Source organism: Alosa sapidissima, chromosome 8, assembly GCF_018492685.1.
Source record: "Alosa sapidissima isolate fAloSap1 chromosome 8, fAloSap1.pri, whole genome shotgun sequence".
NCBI lineage: Eukaryota > Metazoa > Chordata > Actinopteri > Clupeiformes > Clupeidae > Alosa > Alosa sapidissima.
Window position 1 is genome coordinate 23,884,933 of NC_055964.1, and position 19,803 is coordinate 23,904,735.

Consider the following 19,803-nt stretch of genomic DNA (forward strand, 5'->3'; position numbering starts at 1 on the left):
TAACTGATCACTTGTTTTACATTTCTAAATCTGGGAAAGTCTTTCAGCTAAAATTGTAATAGTTTCTATGTTTTGTTTTTTTAATTATTACTTTTTAAACACCCTTTTATGTTTTTTATGTACTATCACCTTGTGTGTTTTATGTTTTCTTATTCTTATTCTTATTATTTTATTATTATTCTTTACTTTTTAAATTATTCTTTGACTATTGCCCTTCTATGCTTGTATCAACTAATCCTGTTTGCTTTTATTTATGTAAAGCACATTGAATGACCTCTGTGTATGGAATGCGCTATATAGGCTAAATAAAGTTGACTTGACTTGAGTTGTAATTTAATTCGACCTCTGAGAGGTGAAGCCTACACAAGTTGCAAAATCCCTACGTTAGAGAACATGCCCAATTTCTGCTATTTCTGACAGGTGGTCTTTACGTTCAAGAACAACCCCGCCTTGTAGAGAGGCTGGTCATTTTTCATTGGTGCTTGGTCACATAGCCGTTGAATGTAATTGGTTGCAGTGTCTTTCAGTTGTCTAACCTGGTGTATCCCTTATATCCGGTTCTGCGGAAGAAAACAGAAGGCAGCTAACGCAAGCTAATCAGAAACTGCAATTAGAAGCTTATCAGCACAGGGGAATATATCAGCACCTAGTAACTTACATCATTAAGAAACACAGTTATATTTCAGTACAGTTCGCCTTCTGATTAAGTATAATTGTCATTTAGACCACATGTTGACAAGACCAATTGACATTGATCAGCAGTTGAAGCAAGGTTTGGGCAGAAACTGGAAGCGACGGGCTTCACTGCTCATGCGAAAGAGAGAGCAAATAGTAACGTTAGCTGAAACACAGATCAAAGACTAACGTTACGTTTTTGGTCATATCACGACTCTACGGTAGAGTAATTGTAATTAATCATATTCCTTGTGGGTGCTAGAGACGCTTTTCGAGAAATACTCTCCTCTTGTCTTGGAATAGATCAACGTTCATATAGGTAAGTGTCTAACCCAGGACACCGAGCTGCTTGCTAGCTAGCTGTTTCCCCCTCAGCAACGTTAACGTAAAACGTTATGTGTGATGTCGCTAATGTCACTTTATTGTTAAACTGTTTAGCGAGAGGCACTGTAAGTAAGCTAACTGCTGTGTGTGTCTGGTAAGAAGCTCTTAGTCCAGTACTAAATTAATCGTCGCTTCTGTTTCTCTGCCTGCTTGAATAAACATACAGATTATTTTACACTAAGTTAACGTTAACATCAACCTAGTAACGTTAACGTTAGCACTGTCACTCTACTAGATAAAGTCCATTGTCAAACTGAATCCTTTTGATGTAGCACCAACACTTGTGTGCGACTTATTACAGTCTGCTTACAGCATCATAAGGGTAGGTTAAATGTAAACTGACTGAGCCTATTTTGTTCCTGTTATTTAACTTATGTTTAAGTCATATGACATGCAGTTAGTGCAGCCAACGGGATTGTGCCTGTGTTTCCATAACAGAGGAATTGTGGTAGTGTGGGAATGATTCTGGCCGTGTTCAGTTGGCAAGAGAGAAAACTGCAGCACAGGGAAATTAAGTGTTCACGGCTGAAATGAAAATGTCTTTTGGGTTGGGAAGTTGTGTTGGCTGCATTTCAGGCAGGTCGAAAGTCCCAATGCTTTTAAATCCCCAAAATTTGAAGATTATGAGATTCATCATATCCACTAAGAAATATTTTTCCAGTATGAGTAAGGCCTGGATATTTTGCCCAGCTGCTTAGCCTATATTTGATAATTGAACTCACTTTGTCTTTTATATAAAACAATGTACTCATGAGAATTATTGCTCTTGTATATTGTTAGAAGCTTGACTGTGCATGCCTATCATCTTTTTTATGAAACGGTAAGCATAATGTTTAAGCACTATCAAGACGTCACACTTTTTTTTGAAAATATGTTTAAGGCCAGGGCTTTTATGGGGTTGTGATGTGTCCTACATATCATAAGACAAGTGTAATTGAATACCCCTGGTACCTCATACCCCCGGCCTTATTTTTGTCACCATTTATAGGTTCCTTGTATTAAAATCCTACAACTGTCTTTAACTGGACATTGACAGATGTCACTGAATTGGAAATGCACTACCCCAGTGTTTGAGTTGGAACAGTGTTGCTGCAGCAGTGTTGGTTACAAGTTCAGGTTGCTTAGTAGACTATCAAGGACAGAACTGTATCACAGTGTCATGTGTGATAATGAAAAGATCTCTTTGGAGAGATGATGCCATTCACGAGAGAGAGAGATGGGAGTGAACAATGTTTTCACAAGATAAACATGGAAATATTGCTTGAGTATTTTAGACATGCTGTGTATGTTTTTTTTTTTTTTTTTTGGTTCTTATTTCAGCGTTACAATGTTTCAAGTCATCTGTTTCTTTCATCTGCTAAATCCTAATTATCTCAATATCCTAATCCTCATATCACAGATGTCAGCCTGAGTGTGTTTTTATCTGTATGTCTATGTCTTTTGTATGTGTGTGTGTGTGTGTGTGAGTGTGTGGCTGGCTGGCCGATTGGCAGGCTGGCTGAGGATGAACTGTGCGTACTGGCTGTGGCCACCCCATCAAAGCCTTCTTCACCCCTATTTATTCTGATCCTTATCCTCCCATTATTTTTTTTTCTATGTGTGTGTGCTGTGTCCGTTGTGTCCTGGTGTCCCCTCGCACCCTGCTGCGGGAGTGTTGTCTGCAGACGATAGTCCAGCTGTCTCCATCTGAGCATGCAGATCGCTGAGCTCCATTTTTTTTTTTAGTTTTTGTAGTTCAGGCTGGTTGTTTTTTTTCCCCTTCCCTAGAATGTTTCCCCATAGGCTATATGATTATCTTTGTACTTTCTTTTATGTAGTTATTTTACCTTAAAACGAATAATTTTAATGAGACACTTATAGTAGGAAGAGTGTCATCACCGTCATCGTCAGTGTGCACCCAGAACGTCTGGTGTTGCACTTTGTAACTTTGTTGCACCACGCAGGAACATTACCATTACGTTTTGTAGGTTGTTGGTACGTTGCAAATTGACGACGAGGGGGAAATACTTTAATACTTGTTCTGTGCTACTTCATTATGACCCGTTTCTCCTCTGTTTTTCTCAGTTCTCCTTCACATGTTTATCCTTGTACTTTCAAACATATTTTGAATCCTCTCTCCCGTCCTCCCGGTGTGTCCTCAGAGAATGAACCACCTGTCCCTCAGTGAGCTCTGCTGCCTGTTCTGCTGCCCGCCGTGCCCTGGCAAGATCGCCTCCAAGCTGGCCTTCCTGCCGCCGGAGCCCACCTACTCGCTGATGTGCGACGAGAGCGGCAGCCGCTGGACGCTGCACCTGTCGGAGCGCGCCGACTGGCAGTACTCGGCGCGCGAGAAGGATGCCATCGAGTGCTTCATGACGCGCACGTCACGCGGCAACCGCATCGCCTGCATGTTTGTGCGTTGCTCGCCAAGCGCGCGCTACACGTTGCTCTTCTCGCACGGCAACGCCGTGGACCTGGGCCAGATGAGCAGCTTCTATATCGGCCTGGGCTCGCGCATCAACTGCAACGTCTTCTCCTACGACTACTCGGGCTACGGCGCCAGCTCAGGCAAGCCCTCCGAGAAGAACCTGTACGCAGACGTGGACGCTGCTTGGCACGCACTTCGAACAAGGTGAGAGAGACATGCGTGGGCTGTGCACAAAGATTAACACACAAAACAAAAAAAGGTATGAATTACAGTACATTTACCTTTACAAAGCACTGAAATGCCGCTGGATGTTGAAGTTCTGTGGCAGGCAATGAGAAGGAGGTTAGACACAAAAAAAAAAGAGATTGTATATAGGAAGATGCGGTGTGACTGTGGATGAGGATGAGGTTCATACACTCGGACAGGTACTTCAGCTTAGGCATGGGGCTTGTGAACACACACACACACACACACACCCACCCACCCACCCACACCCACACATACACTCCTAAAAGAACCTGTATGTCAACATGGATTCGTTTTTTTGTTTTTGTAGGCAGATGTACACAGCAACTGGTTTGGCTCAATCCCTTGCCAGTCCAGTCCCTCCTCCCTTCACAAAGTGGTTGGCTCAACCCTCCATCTCCTATAGTCTGTCCCCTACAGTATACCTGTTATTCATCCTCCATCTTGTGACCCTAGACCCTGCCTGTCCCCTACAGTATACCTGTTATTCATCCTCCATCTTGTGACCCTAGACCCTGCCTGTCCCCTACAGTATACCTGTTATTCATCCTCCATCTTGTGACCCTAGACCCTGTCTGTCCCCTACAGTATACCTGTCATTCATCCTCCATCTTGTGACCCTAGACCCTGTCTGTGTGTAGCTTCTATGTCTCCTGCATTCACATTCACCCAGTTATGGCAGCAGCACCAGGCAGCATTCTGGCACAGATTCACAGATTGGGTTTATTTCACTTCACCCTTTCCTGCTCCCCTTCTGCAGCCCTTCAGCCCTGAGTGCTATTGATTACATTGAGTGGATGGCTGCGGGTACATGCAGTCGCTGCACAGAGCAAATCATGGAAACCGTGGCTCCTGTGGAGGCTTTCTGGAGGCTCTTTGTCCCTCTGTGCCTGTGCAGTGCTTGTGGTTGAATTTGGAGTAAAAAAGCTTGTGGGATAGACTGTAAGGGATGGAGGGATGGAGTTTTCCGGTGTCATTTCTTGCAAGTACAGCAGAATGGCTCCGGCATCACCATACCAGCTCCTCTGGGTCACACTGGCCACGCGTGTGCGTGTGCGTGTGCGCGTGTGTTATCCTCACACAAATGGCCTTTCAAAACCAGTTACAATCACATGAACACTGACACTAAGGTGTGTCCGTGTTTGTGTGTGTGTGTTTATGACAGCTTTGTGCATCATCAGGTGTAGTGTGAATCATGAGGTGGATGTGGGCTTGTTGGCTCCTGTGTGGCGCTGATTGTGGTGGAGCATAGTTTGACCTCCAAGTGAAAGAGACGCTCTGTCTGAGAACGTGTGACTGCAAGAAGGGTGTGCAAAATGCAGGGCAGCATACCACTGAGGGGCTTACACACACACACACACACACACACACACAGCATAGTAGATGGAAATTTTAACCAAAGGAAAATACTTTGTGCTGGTGCGTCACCTCTCTCTCTCTCTCTCTCTCTCTCTTGAACACACTCACACACACTGCTAAATGCGTTTGGAAGGGCCGATGCTCCACTTAGCGCGTGAGTGGGATGTGCGGTACTCCACTGCTGTAGCACTGCTACGGTGCCTCTGATGTGAGAAGTGAGCCTTCCTCTGCTCTTGCTCTTCCAACCAGACCTACATTTCCCCCAGTCCCAGAACTAAAGTGGAAACTGTCAAGACTACTGTTACTGCTACTGCCGCTGCTGCTGTTGCTACAGCTGGTGGCTCAGACACACAGACCGCTGTTCTCATAACTGATAATCTCCTACTGTATGTTGCGTGTGTGTGTGTTTGTGTGTGTGGGTCAGCAGCAGGAGCATGTTAAGCAGCTCTCTCTCTCTCTCTCTCTCTCTTTCTCTCTTTCTGTCTGTGAGGCCTCCCACCTTCATTTGTAGGCCGAATGTAATAAGGCATTTCTGGATCCCGCTGCGCTGTGCATCTCGTCTGATTCAGTTTAAGCACATTTTGTGTTTTGCACGAAGGCGACTTAAGCGGGTTTTTAAGAGCGCGTCGGCGGATTTGTCACAAGTTTGGCAGGCGGGCAGGCTGGTACCAGTGAGTAGCCGGTGAGTGATATTCAACCGCTCACCCACAGTCCATGTCAGCAGCAAGGAATTGGCAATTTAATCTCATTCAGTCAGTGTAGAACGAAGTCAGGGTTTATCTAATTACGGTCATAACGAGATTGCAGGCCTGGATCTGTTTGTGTGTGTGTGTGTGTGTGTGGGTGCGAGAGAGAAATTGATGGAATGAGATTGAAAAACAGTGAGGAACGGAAAGAATGGGGGGGGGGGGTGTATGAGAAGGAAGGAAAGAAAAGGAGGAAAAAATGGAATTTGCATTAAATATGAAATCCCTTGAATCCTGTTATATTCAGCTGCTGTTGTGGTCTGTGTGTGTGTGTGTGTGTGTGTGAGAGACAGTGTTTGCGGACTGACTGCTGAGGCCAACTTAAACCTTCCACCGCTGCACGCCCATCACAACACTCCTATGACTGTACATCTCTCTCTCCTTCTCTGTCTATTTCTCTCTCTCTCTCTCTCTCTCTCTCTTTCTCTCTTTCTCTGACTGCCTTCACTGGAAATGGCCCAGTTGTGTGCAGCTTACTTTGTTGTGGGTCACTGGTTGGATCACACACTTAAGCAAGCTGTAGTATTTGGAACTGGAATGGGCCTTGGTGTTGAAGACCAGCAGCGCGTCTCGCTCGCGATTCTCAGCCGAAACTGCTCAGTCATCATTGTAATGGCAGCGCTCACATTACTGCATTACTGTACTCGGCCGGTTGACAGCTTTATGCTCAGCTTGAGACAGCTCGTGCCTGCGCCTGCGCGCTTGCCTGGCTGCTAAACACCGAATTAATGGTGCTGTTTCTTCAGCATCACTTCTCACACACTCACTCACACACATACACCCACACACACACACAGCAAACAGCAAACAGGATTCCAATTGTTGACATCCAGAAGAACACTTACTCAATACTATGCCGTGCGTGATAGACTTCCACTGTCCCCAGGGTTGCTACATGCACCCAAGCAAGTGTTACTAGTTCTTAACCCTTAAAGGAGTACCGTCACACCGGTGTGACGGGAATGTTGGGAAATTAACATTCTAAAGAATATCTGGGTTCATTGAATTCAACATAGAATTTTAGAACCTTCAATTGTTGCGGAACTTAGAATGTTCAAAAACCTACACCTTTAAGGGTTAAGCCAAAATAAATTTCAGGTAACTTCTTCCTCCTACACTGTGGAATCAGTCACCTGGTCTTCTCTCAGTTTACATATATTTACAGTTTACATATTTATTTATAGTGGCTATAAACTAGCACTTTAATTTGATTGGCATGCTGTATATTTACATATAGTAGCTATGAACTACCACTTTTTTGCATACCAAAGAATATGACCGCTACACAGGCCTACCCAGGAACTAGAGCAAAATATTCAGGGCATCAGCAGTCAAGTACATGGATAAGCACAGTATGTAGTTGTATGTTTATCTTCTAGTTTGCTGTTGAACAGCTAGGGAACTCTATCTAGACAGAAACCCTCAGAAGATTCAAAATCACTGGGTCTGAGCCAGTGTAAAAAAGGTAGATTCCTGTGGCCATGAGCCAAGTTGCCATCCTAAAAGAGCCCTCTGGAGTTGTCAGAGGCACGCTTATCTGTTCTAGCTGGAGGGTGGTATCATCCTGTGTTGCTCAAGGTGCCAAAGTCTGCACCGGAGTTGAAACATGTCTGGGGTGGCGCGCGTTTAACTTGTTGCCCCAGAGCAGTGTTACCTGTGCCGTCTGACTCACGGTGTTACCTGTGCCGTCTGACTCACGGTGGGGGGCGTGGCTGATTGCTGTAAGCGGCCAGCAGCCACTCCTGTGTTTGGGTACAGTTATGTCATAGTAACAGCACAGCGAGTACAGAAGGGGGAGTGTTGCTATGGTGCTGGAGGACGCTGCGTCTGTGTGCCCAGATCAGCTCATATAGGCCCATCACATACAGTAGCCTATATTTCATGGCACTTCAAAAAGCCCAGCTTGCATCTGGTTCCCTTAGCACTAAGCACTAGGGTGACAAAAGGCAAAGGGTGACCGTAATATAAAAAACTGGTTTCAGGGTTCTGATGACCACTTTAAATAGGTGTTTGTGTGTGTACGTATACCCTTCTGCTCTGCATTAGGTTCAAAGGTTTAAATATATGTATGTTGTGACTTGGAGGGTGGGTGTGTGTGGGGGTGGGGGTGGTGTTCTATCAGTAAATCTCGCCAAGTCAAATATTGACTGGTTGCTTAGCAACTGATATCCTTAGAGGACAGGACCAGCTGCAGCCATGGCGACCTTCTCTGTTCAGGAAGTGTGTGTGTGTTTGTGTGTGTGTGGGGGGGGGGGGGGTATTCCTTGTAAAATCAGAAGCTTGATCATTGAATATACAGGGTTTGCTCTTCTGACCTCTTCCTCACACACTCACTCTCTCTCTCGCTCACACACACACACACACACACACACACACACACACACACACACACACACACACACACATAGAGTATGACAAAAGAGTACTGAGAGACAACTAAGCACTGAGGTCAAGGATGGGTCTCAGGCTCAGTAAGGGGGTAATTGGCTCACGTGAGTTCATGCCATCATTTAATCAATGCTTGTGGACACAGACCTATTTCTTCAGTGGTCTACTTATACAGTCAACCAATCACACTATGTTTGGATGTAGAGTTTGAATGAATTTGACTCACATTAAGTTTGTTTAGGGATACAGAAGTTACTGTTATACTCTGATGAGTACTTAAGCACATATTAATGAGAAAAGGATATGGGTATATTTGAAAACGCTATATCCACCATTGTAATGAATTTTCATGAATAATTTTTTTCCATTTTCCCATAATTTTTCCAAAAACGGAGATATAGAATTTTGGAACCAAACTCTTAATTTGGACCAACTCACTCACTGTTGTTATTTATTTATTTACTTTTGCATTTGGATTTCATTTGTAGCGCATCAGTGCATTATATTGGTTGATGAAAGCCTATTATCCGGTAGTCGGAGATGGAGATGAGGTAATAAACAGTCTCTATGATGTACCATGGCCTCCACACCTAGGGCAAGTCAGACCATTTTAAATGTTAATCAGTCCAGTAATTGCGCTCCATTCTTTCTTTTTATACTGGCATGTGTCCTCTTCCCTCATTGCTAGTCCACACTGGCATATGATGTCGCTGAACTGTAGGCCTACATGTTGCGTCACATGTAATTCTTATGTGCGTCACATTGCGTCACATGTAATTCATATGTGCACATTTCAGCCATGAAACAAGTAGGCTACAGTTGAATATCCATAAAGCCTTGAATCTATTATCAGACAAGTCATACGTACTATACTCAAGCCCAGGGCTGTTTCTGAAATTAAGTGTCATTGAATCGGGATCTAGAAAATGTGGCCTGCCTTCATCAGCCCCCATGGCACGCTTGATCCCTTAGCTTTGCACCTCAACATCAAAACACACACACACACACACACACACACACACACACGTCATCCATCTGGGTGTAAATAAAGGGTTTATGACATGTCTCTGCAGACAGAGGCAGGAGGTGAATGAGACGGGGAGGGGTAAATGTAGCGATGCATTATTGAGCGGCTATGCATGCGTGTATGGGCGCGCCTGTGTGTGTGCATAGTTTGTCCCTCAGGACTAAATAGATGAAGGCGTTTTTGGAGGGCTTGCGTAATCGGTGGAAATGAGTGCAGGAAGAGTAGGGTGAGTTCACCCAGCCAGGGAAACCATGAGGAAATAAAGCCAGACTAGCGCCCTCGCCTGCCCTGTCCTGCCCTGTCCTGCCCACCATCCCCTGCCCTGCCCTGATCTAAGGCTCCTCACGGGCAAAATGAAAGCAGAACGGTTCAGTTTGTTTTGAGGATGCATGCGGGCTACGGCCCTCCATGATCTTGTTGCTTGATGTGGGACAACCAGTAGTTCTAACCCTCATAACATCACTATTCGTGTGTAAAACAAGGTCAATGTGTCCCATACACCACACACACACACACACACACATACACATGTACACAAAAAGGAATATGTGAAATGGTTGTGGAAAGGCGTTGTTACGTCCTTTGCTTCTGGTTTCTCTTGGCTAGGGATGGGGTTGTGGTGGTGGTGGTGGTGGTGGTGGTAGGTGGTGACCTTCTCTTACTAAATGCCTGTATCTGTGCTCCTGCTACATTACATGGAAGACTGATCTCCATCTCTACCCAGACAGCCTGCAGCTTTGAGTTTCCTTTTTTTTTTTCCATCCCTTGTTTTTTTCTGGGGTCGTCAGCTGACTGAGCCGGTCACGTTCTCCTTAATCAGTGCTGGAATGTGCTCCCTAGCGCCCCCTAGGTCACGAGACCAGGCCACCACCCCATCCTAGGAGAGCGAGTGGGAGAGGGAGAACTTGGCTGTAGTTGTAGTACAGCACATCTCAAGTCCTTCCCTCTATTTAACTAAGCATATTGACCTTCACCTATTTACTGCACTTGAGGGGACACACATTGTTTATAAGTCCTGTTTTGCTAGTAACTGCAGTCTGTAAGCTGATTTAACCGGAATATGCAATTCAGCTTGATAAGGATAATGCCCCCCAAGGCCCCTTCTACTCACAATGTTCATGTTTACTCTATGTAGGTTAATTGTCACTGATCTCAGATTATGCCATGAGTGATAGCTTTTTTTCTCCAAATTTGTTTGTGTGTTGGTCTGTTTATGTCCGTGTATGTTACGACTGTAATTTCAGTAAAACAAATTGTGCGGAAAGACACAGAAAATTTGTAAGGGAGAGAAAGCACTAGGCTAAAGCTGATGCATACTTAAGAGACCTATTACCCAGTAGTTATGTACATTTTCTGTGTGTTAGTGTCTGTATGTTTTGGTGTGGTGGTGGGTGCTTGATTTGTCATGCTGTTGATGTGCAGTTGGTAACTGCTCTGGTTTTTGTGCCTTTGTGTCACAGGTACGGTGTCCGACCGGAGAATGTTATTGTGTACGGCCAGAGCATCGGCACGGTGCCGTCGGTGGACCTGGCGTCTCGGTACGAGAGCGCTGCTGTCATCCTCCACTCCCCCCTCACCTCTGGTATGCGTGTGGCCTTCCCCGACACCAAGAAGACCTACTGCTTCGACGCCTTCCCCAAGTGAGTGTCTCGGTGTCTCTCTCCCTTAGCCTAGAAATCTAGACGCGCCCCTAGCGGCAGCAAATTACATTTGCTGCCAGGGCTAGTCTAGCAACTCTCCGTTGGTTTGTGAGATCCAGAAATCGAAACTCAATCAGGCCAATGAAATCGTGTATAGAGTCGTTAGGTGGGCTTAACATAATGATTGATGGCAGAGTTGCAACGGTTTGGCTTGAATTCCTTGCTACTTGAAAACAAATAAGATGGATGTTGCTGTTGGCGAACAGTGTGACACGAGTTAAGCTTTTATTAAGTTGGCAAAGGTTTGAACTAGCCAACTAGCTCCGCTGGTGGGAAACGCATGGGACTCATAGCGCTGCCGCTGTCCTATTGCGTGCAGAGGGAATTTGAAAGACAACTGATTATCCCGCCCCTCGGACTGAGCACTGCGAACGGTGAGTGCCCAGACCCTACATTTTAATGTGGGTCTGGCTCGTCAGGCTATCTCTCCCTTTCTTTCTTTCTTTCTTTCTTTCTTTCTTTCTTTCTTTCTCTTCCTCTGTCCTTTATTTTTCTCTGTTTTTTCTCTGCGCTACACCTCTGCCTGCCTTCCATTTAGTGAGCACATAATGCCATGGCTATGTTGAAAAAGGAGGGTGAGTGAAGTACAGCGCGGCTCCTACTCTCACAGATGCAGCGTTAATCCCCTGGCTGCTGTATGATTAATTTGCCCTGGCTGGAAACATTTCCTCCCCTGCCTCTTTGCTGATTTCCCAGGGAGAGAACTTCTGTTGTGCTGTTTTAATGCCATTAGAATGCTGATAGGATAGGATCGAGCGCCCTCTAGTGGTCACCTGATCAAATAATCCATTTGCAAAGCAGATATGCTTTGTGTTGTCAACAACTTGGATTTCTTTTAATTGTATCTATGATTATGTTCAATGATGAGAATGTGGTGGATTTCAAGTACAAGCTCAATCCTTGGGTAAAAGTGTAACTTCCCTAATTTTTGCCCCAGCATTGACAAGATCTCCAAGGTGACGTCTCCAGTCCTGGTGATCCACGGTACGGAGGACGAAGTGATTGACTTCTCCCACGGCCTGGCCCTGTACGAGCGCTGCCAGCGGCCGGTCGAGCCCCTGTGGGTGGAGGGTGCCGGCCACAACGACGTGGAGCTTTACGGACAGTACCTGGAGCGCTTGAAACAGTTTGTGGCCCATGAGCTGGTGAACTTGTAGAAGGACTCCATAACGCCGCAAGCACCCTGTGGGCTCAACTTAAGCAACTGTGAACTTCAGAAAGCATTTTTTTCTCTTGTTTTTCTTTGAATTTTTTTTTAATGATTTTTATCTTTTCTATTGTTGTACGTTGCGATGCACAGTGGTTGTTGGAGACAACATTTCATTCAAGATGTGTGTTTTTTTTTTTCTTTCTTTCTTTCTTTCTTTCTTTCTTTTTTTTGCAAGTGGCCTTCTTGCTGCCTTTCAGAGGACTCGTTGATCCACGGTAACAACCCTTGACCTCTTCTTGGGATGGCATGTGCAGGTCGACTATGCTGGAACTAGCACCAGTCAGTATCCTGTGATCCCAATGACGATGGAACCAGAAACCATTCTGTCGCAGTCACTGGTTCTTCTTGCAGTTCTGTTTTGTTCTTCTTATATGCTTTTTGGTGTTCTAAATGACTGAGTACTGTACGAAAGTCAAAACAAAACTAAATGAAAAAAAAAAAAAAAAAAAACCCTGACATACATGGTTGCTGTGCCAGTGTTGCCAAATCCTCTGCATATCAAAGCAACGATATGTGAATTCAGATGTCTCATTTTGTATGAACATGTTTATAGAAATAGCCATCTAGAAATATTTTTTCTTTCTCTTAAAATGGTATTTTTTCCCCTTAGTTTGTACATGAAAGAAAAAAACTACAGCTCCAAAACTAGATGACTGTCCTGTCTTAGAGATTTGAGAAATGCTGGACATTAAAAACAACAGCTATTCCATGTTATGCAATCGTACGTCCTGCCCATCCTGTGATCGCCTGCAGACACCAAGAGTAGAAGTTCACAGAACGATGTCCCAGTGTGGCTGCTCCAGAAGCTTTGTTGCACGTCTCACACACAACAACAGATGACATCACATTATGTGCTATCACTAAAGTAGCTTCGTAGGAAAACAGAGTGAGAATGAGAGTGTGCCAAGGTGTAGCCTTCATCCTTGTTTTTGCACATTTGTCTGCATTTGTCATTTCAGCTTGTTGGTTTTAGACAGCGAGGGTGCTGTAAACCTGTACCTCTGTTAAAAATCACTTGACGTCAAAGCATCAAGATAATATTAACTACTCAGAGTTGATCAATAATACTGCACTAGATGCTCAGAGAACCCATATGTTGTTATTATTATTATTATTATTATTATTATTATTAGGCAGTTGTCTTTGCCAATGTCGCTGTCTAAAAAGTATAGATGGACATGTTGTATTGTTAATAGATGAGTAGCTGAGATGAGGTATGGGGGATTTTTAGACAGAAATGTTTGATGTTTGAAGCCTCATAAAAACATTACTTTCTTGACAAACTTGACATGAAATTGCTTGTTATCTATCCATTTCCATTTTACAAGTGATGCATTTTTTTAACTATTATTTCATCCTTAACTGTATTATCGAGTAGTAATAATGATAAAGGCAGTTGTTATTACTGTTTATCATCCTCATTACTATTGTTACTGATAGCTGTTAATTGAATATTCTTTAAAATATAATTGGACTAATGTTGAACTACACACTTCAAACTTTCATCCTGTGTATTTTTTTTTTTTTTTTTTTTTGTAAGCTGCGTTTCATTATTGAAGGAACTTATAATATGAAATAATACTGACTATAGTTACTACAGATGGATACAGGAAATAAAAAACAGTTTAAACAAATTTGTTTCTTGTCCAAATTAGGCTACTGTTAGATCTTCTATGATGTGTGCTATGCAATTCAACACAATCTGTCATTTTCTGCAGAAGGGTCCAGATTCAAAGAACAATGCTTTACTTTGGCTTTTGATGTTGCCGGGTATGTTTTTCAGGAGTAAACAGAGAACATTGTGGAATTAGTTCAACTACAATGTTTACAACCATATTGCCTCTACTGAAGAAAGGTGAAGAATAACTCCATTTGTTGCTGTTTCTAAAGTCTGTATTGCCTCATAAGGACAGCAACAGCTGCAAGTTACTTGTCTTTGCACTTGAACCCCATGGTTTGGGCAGAGCATATATCAGGGTCGGTGCCAAAGAGCAACGGGTGGGGGACCATGAGCATTGACAGGAGGGGCACCTCACTTTTATTAGTTATTTTTCCAAAATTGCCATATAATATTGGTCGAGCCTTTTGGATAACTGAAACAATATCCTCCTGAGAACCAAGTGTCCAACAATTTCTTTTTTTTTGTCATTTCCTTTCTATTTAGGATTAAAAAAACATCTTACAATTTTTTTTTTTTTTTTAATTTATTTTTATTTTAAATTTTATAACATGTCCCCTGTTAATTCATGTTAATTTTACCCTTTAAATTAAGGGTAAACTTAACCAAATATAAGGGAAAATGTTATTTATCCTTCTAGACTACTTTATTTGCCTTTTTGGACAGTTGTTTTTCTGGATTGTTCATTTCATTTTCATGTTTTTCTTTCATCTGCGATAATTCATTTTTTAGTCTTACTCTTCCTCGCTATCTTCTTGAGGCACAGATTCATAGTCCTCAGCTCTGTTTCACTCACTCATCACCTGAGAGCTCCAAATCTGACCACCCCCTCATTCATCCTATACAAATGATCTCCTAAATTTCCCCAAAAAATCTAAATATTTTGGTCCTGGTGTCCATTATAATGGACATTCATAAAGTCACTATTATTTCAAAATGTAAACAACTTAACTTCTTTCAAAATTAATCATATGATTCCTGACATTGTCATTAACAAGACCATATATTGCCATCATAATGAATGCTTAATAAGAAGACACTATTTGACTTCTCTCTCCTCCTTCCATAAAATGTGCTTGTTTTGATGTCAACCATTTTTGAGAACCAGGAAGAGGAGGTTCCCAGCAACCCAGCCAATCACATGATATATCATTAGAAAGCCCAGGATGTCCTCTTTAAAAGACCACATGAATTGATAGAATAGCGTGAAGGGGTATGCATCTAGAACTTATGTCCACAACAGAGGACAGGTCTATGGATTGGTTCTCAGGAGGATAAGATCATGTAGGAAATAGTGCAAGAACATAGCGGTTAGCATACAGCGTTTAATATACTAATAGAATATTGCATAGGCTACAAGTAAATAGGCTATAACAGACTCAGCAGGCCAAGGCTACAGCTGATTGCAAAATCTCATCACTGTGTCTTTACATTCATTTGGAAATGTTCTTGTAAGATCCTGCTCAAAAGCAAATTGCACATAGACCTAGGCCTACTGATAATATCGCAACATTGATAGGCTACTGGTGCAAATGTATTTATCTTGTGCAAATGCGGCCAGCATGAAAGACAATAGTGGGAAAAGCCTAGGCCTAGGCGCATGCAGGTGAAAAAAAGGAATAGACCATTAATCTAAATTGGATGTTAATATGCTGCAATGTTAATATGACCTGTCGTGCACTGTGGTGGCTGAACCCAATTAGACGAGTCGTCTGAATACACCATAACGTCATTTTTTGCGATTATGATATAGGGCCTAGGCAATCGAATCGGATTAAAACACCAACAATAGGCTTGCTCATGGTTTTGCGTGTGCCACTGCCAACCTTACTGCTAGACCCACTAGCGACAGAAAGTGGGAACAGCGGTACGTAGCCTGCCCTACGACGTGTGAACAGCGGTCGAGCCGAGGCCCCTCCTCGTCAGCTCTCAGGTCCAATGCTTGCCTCCCATCTCACTTCCTCTCGGAGCCTTGCCTGAGACGGGGGCTGGCCGACCATAGCCCCGAAAGAAGACACCATGTGAAAAAGTATAAAAATACACTAAAACGTATCCGTTAGTTGTCATTTCTCGCGACTACACACCTGTGTTTACGTTTCAAACAACGCCGACTGGATGTGAGCGAACGAATGGCAAGGGAAGGGACAGCATAATCTTGCGAAAGGTAAGGTCGATCACTCAGCACTACTACTAGTTTGTTGACCGTTTAGCAAGTGAATGAGATTCCACGGAGCGAGCCAACACTGGTTCGCTGAATACCGCCAATTGTTTGACTTTGACTGCTGTTCAGAGGTAAACAACAAGCTTGTCAAACCCTCAGTCCAGACCATGTGAATTGAACATTTCACGAAATGGTGCAACACTAGGCTACTATGGGATTGCGATGCGCTCTGTCAAAGGGGCATAGCTACATTGTCACCGTATCCTTCAAGCTGCAACAGGAATAGAAGCAACTTTTAGCTCTGGTCATTTGACGTGTCTGTCCATTTTATGAAACCGCTTGCAGGTAGATTGTATATGGATTGCACAATGAATGCATGTTTTGTCGACATTCATGAACTTCACAGTCACATTTTAAGACATTTCTTGACTTACACTAAACAAATGCTGAAGCTGCCTTGCTGATTGAATTATTGTATCTTCAATTTGTTGAGGGTGAGATGTGTGCATTCCATTCAGTCAATTATAGACTATTCCCACAACTCTTCATTCAACTAACAGACTAGATCCCATCACAACTTAATTGAAATGTGCCATCATCATTATATTGAGAGATGCACTTGAAGCCATTGTGGGGGTGCCCTTGATGTAGGGTGTTTACAAGCCCCAGACCAGTCACTTTGACTGTATAAATTCTTTGCGGCCACAGTAGTCTCAGTGGTCCTGCTGTTTCTCTCTCAGCTCTTTGAAGTAAGTAAGACCCTGAGGCCACAGTCGCTTCTCCAGTGTCTTATTAGCTAAACCTTCAAATGACCAAACCCAACTCTTCTGACTGGCTCTTTTTTATTTTCACATTCTCCCCACTGATTATCCGTTATGGTGCCCTACATACGCTTTTGGGGGTTTGGCCGGTCACAGCATATTATCAAGTCTTGTCATAAGTTGTTTTATGTGGGCAGCACTAACATCTGGTTTTGAACAGGAGACGAGTTGGTTAATCTGGAGTTTCTCTAATAGAGCGCTGAAGTGGTCTTTCCCTGGAAGCTGAAAGAGAGGAAACTTTCTGTTAACGAGGTCTGGTATTAGTGCTCAGGAAAAGACTGAGTTATCCCATTTCCTATTTCACCTTATTCCCAGTAGAAAAGCCAATTTTGCCCATGCAGCCAAAACGATTGCACAATCTTGAACACCTTCAACAACAATTCTGAGAAGCACAAATCATGAAATGACTTCTGGATTCTCTGAACCCAGTGCAATGTTATTAAGCAATAGGTACATATTAAAACAATATAGAAAGTAAATGGGAAGCAATTATATTTACCACAATGGAAGGTGAAGACTTGGTATTCAAGTCAAAGAAAAATCCTATCATTTCATTTGGATGGAGTAGCCTATTGTAGCATTGTATTTCATTGAAGAGCACCTTTGACATGACATACAGGGTTTGCCAAACAACGGTTAAGATTGTCTGGTCTGATATTGCAAACCACATTTAGTCATATGAAGTTGTTGCACTGCATTCAAGGTTTCACAGATGTGAAAAATCTTCCTGGGATGATTTCTTTTTCTGTTCTTCCTTTCTGTTTTGAATTCTTTATCTATCCTGAAAAAAAAATCTAAGTACTCATCCCATGTGGACTATAGCGTAATGCCATAATGATTTAATTAAAACTGGAAACCATTATGGATCAGCAAATTATCACAGGATTGTCCCAGACCCAAGCAAACAGTGTGTGTAAACAGCTGAGGAGATTGGTTAGAGGGCACATTCTACAGGGAACTACAGCTACCCCTGGCACAGTGGGGGTGTTGCAGATTTGTGGCTCCTAATTGGTTCCACGTCCCTTTTTTGAAGCAGGACATGGCAGGCACCCACATACAAATACTTAAGCTACAACTCTCTAACATCCACAAACACGCTGCGCTGCGCTGTGTCACACAGATGCTGCGGAGCGACCATCAAAACAAGCCTGGTGGAAAGCCACTGAGGTAGAGCTGCCTTGCAAACCCTCTTTCTCAGGGCAAAATTGGGCTTGTTTTAACAAGGGGGTTTACATAACACTTTTATTGTAAAATAAAATGTGTTCTTGTGAAGTGAATGTGGGTGCACTCATTATTTTCAGGTTTTAAAAGAACTCTTAGCAGTGTGCCTGTGGTCAGCAAAAACAAAACAAAAACTGTTACACTGGTGTCTGTATTTAAAATGTTCAACTAATTGATGTATATATTAGTATTTTGACATTTATTTGATGATGGATACAATACATAAACTAACAAAAATAGCTTTAATGCCGTGACAAAAGTCCTGATCTACCCATTCTCTCTCTCTCTCTCTCTCTCTCTCTCTCTCTCTCTCTCTCTCTCTCTCTCTCTCTCTCTCTCTCTCTCTCTCTCTTTCTCTTTCTCTCTCTCTTCCTCTCTTTCTCTCTCTCTTCCTCTCTCTGCAGGAAGTGGCAAGACAGATATATCATGCAGGTGAGTGATGGCCCTAGTCATATCCCCATGTTTGTGCCTCCACCCAATGGAAACAGCCACCGGTCACCCGGATACGTGCCTGGCAGGATCGTGCCCATGCGGTCCCCTCCCCCTCCCAAGGCCCCACCCCCTCCTCCGCACAAGCCCCCTGCCCCACCGCCTGTGCGGCCTTTGACCTTTAACCTCTCGGATGGGGGTCAGGGGAGGGACTCCATGCAGACCCAGCAGAGCAACAAGAATGCCCTGATCTTCACAGCCATCTCCACCGGGGCCCTCTTCCTCTGCCTCATCCTGGTCCTCACGCTGACCTACAGAGACGTCATTGACGGTGAGTGGAGTGTGTGTGTGTGTGTGTGTGTGTGTGTGTGTGTGTGTGTCTGTGTGTCTCAAAAAGACAGTGGCATGTGTGAGGGACAGGGAGTTTGTGTGTGTGTGTGTGTGTGTGTGTGTGTGTAAAGGGGAGAGAGTGAAAGTTCACTGACAGGGGGTTCTTACTTATCCATTTCATTAGTTCCTTAATCCCTCTGTGATCCCAGGGAGTCCTTGCCAAGCTCCATGAGAACCTTGAATGTAACATACACAGACTCCTGGAGTTGTTTTGAATGTCAGTGAAGCGAAACGAAGACTTTTAAATTCATTTGTCTCATGCTGGAAGCTTAAAGGAAAATTCCTGTATTTAGCACTTTGAGTCCCTTTTCTGGTTTGTTATGGATGAACTAGAGTGGTGGACACCGAAATTTTGATGATTGGTCCTGTCTCGACTTTTCTGACTCGTTTTGAATAGCCTTTGACTTCTCAGTGTGGCTGCAAACAGGCATACTGTAGGCTTCTCAAACATGTCCTAAAACAACCCTTAATGTTCGTTTTCAAAACTGTGCAACTCACCGAGTGGTTAGTGGTGTTCGTTGATTATTAAAAGCAAAAATATCGGCGCAATGTATGATTTTCAACCGTCTTATTTGCTATTGTGGAACTATTCACAACCGCTCAATATTTGAACCTGAAGCATAGACGATGGCGCAGTATATCAACGACAACGTGCAATGAGTCTTCCAACAGAAATCAATGGGATTTTACAAAATGGCAAATAAAACACGACAGAAACTGTATTTCGCTACGCTACTTGTTTTGGAACATCAACGAACACCACTAACCACTCGGTGAGTTGCACAGTTTTGAAAACGAACGTTAAGGGGTGTTTTAGGACATGTTTGAGTAGCCTACAGTATGCCTGCTGGCAGCCACTCTGACTAGTCAAAGGCGATTCAAAATGTTGGTGTCCACCACTCTAGTTCATCCAAAACAAACCAGAAAAGGGACTCAAAGTGCTAAATACCGGAATTTTCCT

The 19,803-nt window shown here is 43.4% G+C and overlaps 2 protein-coding genes across 3 annotated transcripts in view; both read left to right on the forward strand.

Moving 5' to 3' along the window:
- Window positions 1-537: 537 nt before the first annotated feature.
- Window positions 538-13,776, forward strand: abhd17b (abhydrolase domain containing 17B, depalmitoylase). Its single transcript, XM_042100801.1, has 4 exons — window positions 538-994; window positions 3,201-3,670; window positions 10,693-10,872; window positions 11,870-13,776. The coding sequence occupies exons 2-4, from the start codon at window positions 3,204-3,206 to the stop codon at window positions 12,087-12,089; spliced, it is 867 nt and encodes a 288-aa protein (XP_041956735.1). The 5' UTR covers window positions 538-994; window positions 3,201-3,203; the 3' UTR covers window positions 12,090-13,776.
- Window positions 13,777-15,764: 1,988 nt separating this feature from the next.
- Window positions 15,765-19,803, forward strand: part of cemip2 (cell migration inducing hyaluronidase 2) — a 29,821-nt gene continuing 25,782 nt past the window's right edge. Inside the window, exons 1-3 of one of the 2 annotated variants that reach the window (XM_042100800.1) lie at window positions 15,765-15,984; window positions 16,963-17,054; window positions 18,428-18,783. In XM_042100800.1, the coding sequence (XP_041956734.1) occupies window positions 18,450-18,783 (334 nt within the window). In that variant the 5' untranslated portion in view covers window positions 15,765-15,984; window positions 16,963-17,054; window positions 18,428-18,449. The remainder of the gene's footprint in view (window positions 15,985-16,962; window positions 17,055-18,427; window positions 18,784-19,803) is intronic. The other variant, XM_042100799.1, reaches the window with a different exon arrangement.

Coding starts and splice junctions, on each gene's coding strand:
- abhd17b (XM_042100801.1), top strand. CDS start 3,204: ATGAACCACCTGTCCCTCAGTGAGCTCTGCTGCCTGTTCTGCTGCCCG. Junction 3,671..10,692: donor TGGCACGCACTTCGAACAAG/GTGAGAGAGACA, acceptor TTTGTGTCACAG/GTACGGTGTCCGACCGGAGA. Junction 10,873..11,869: donor TGCTTCGACGCCTTCCCCAA/GTGAGTGTCTCG, acceptor TTTTTGCCCCAG/CATTGACAAGATCTCCAAGG.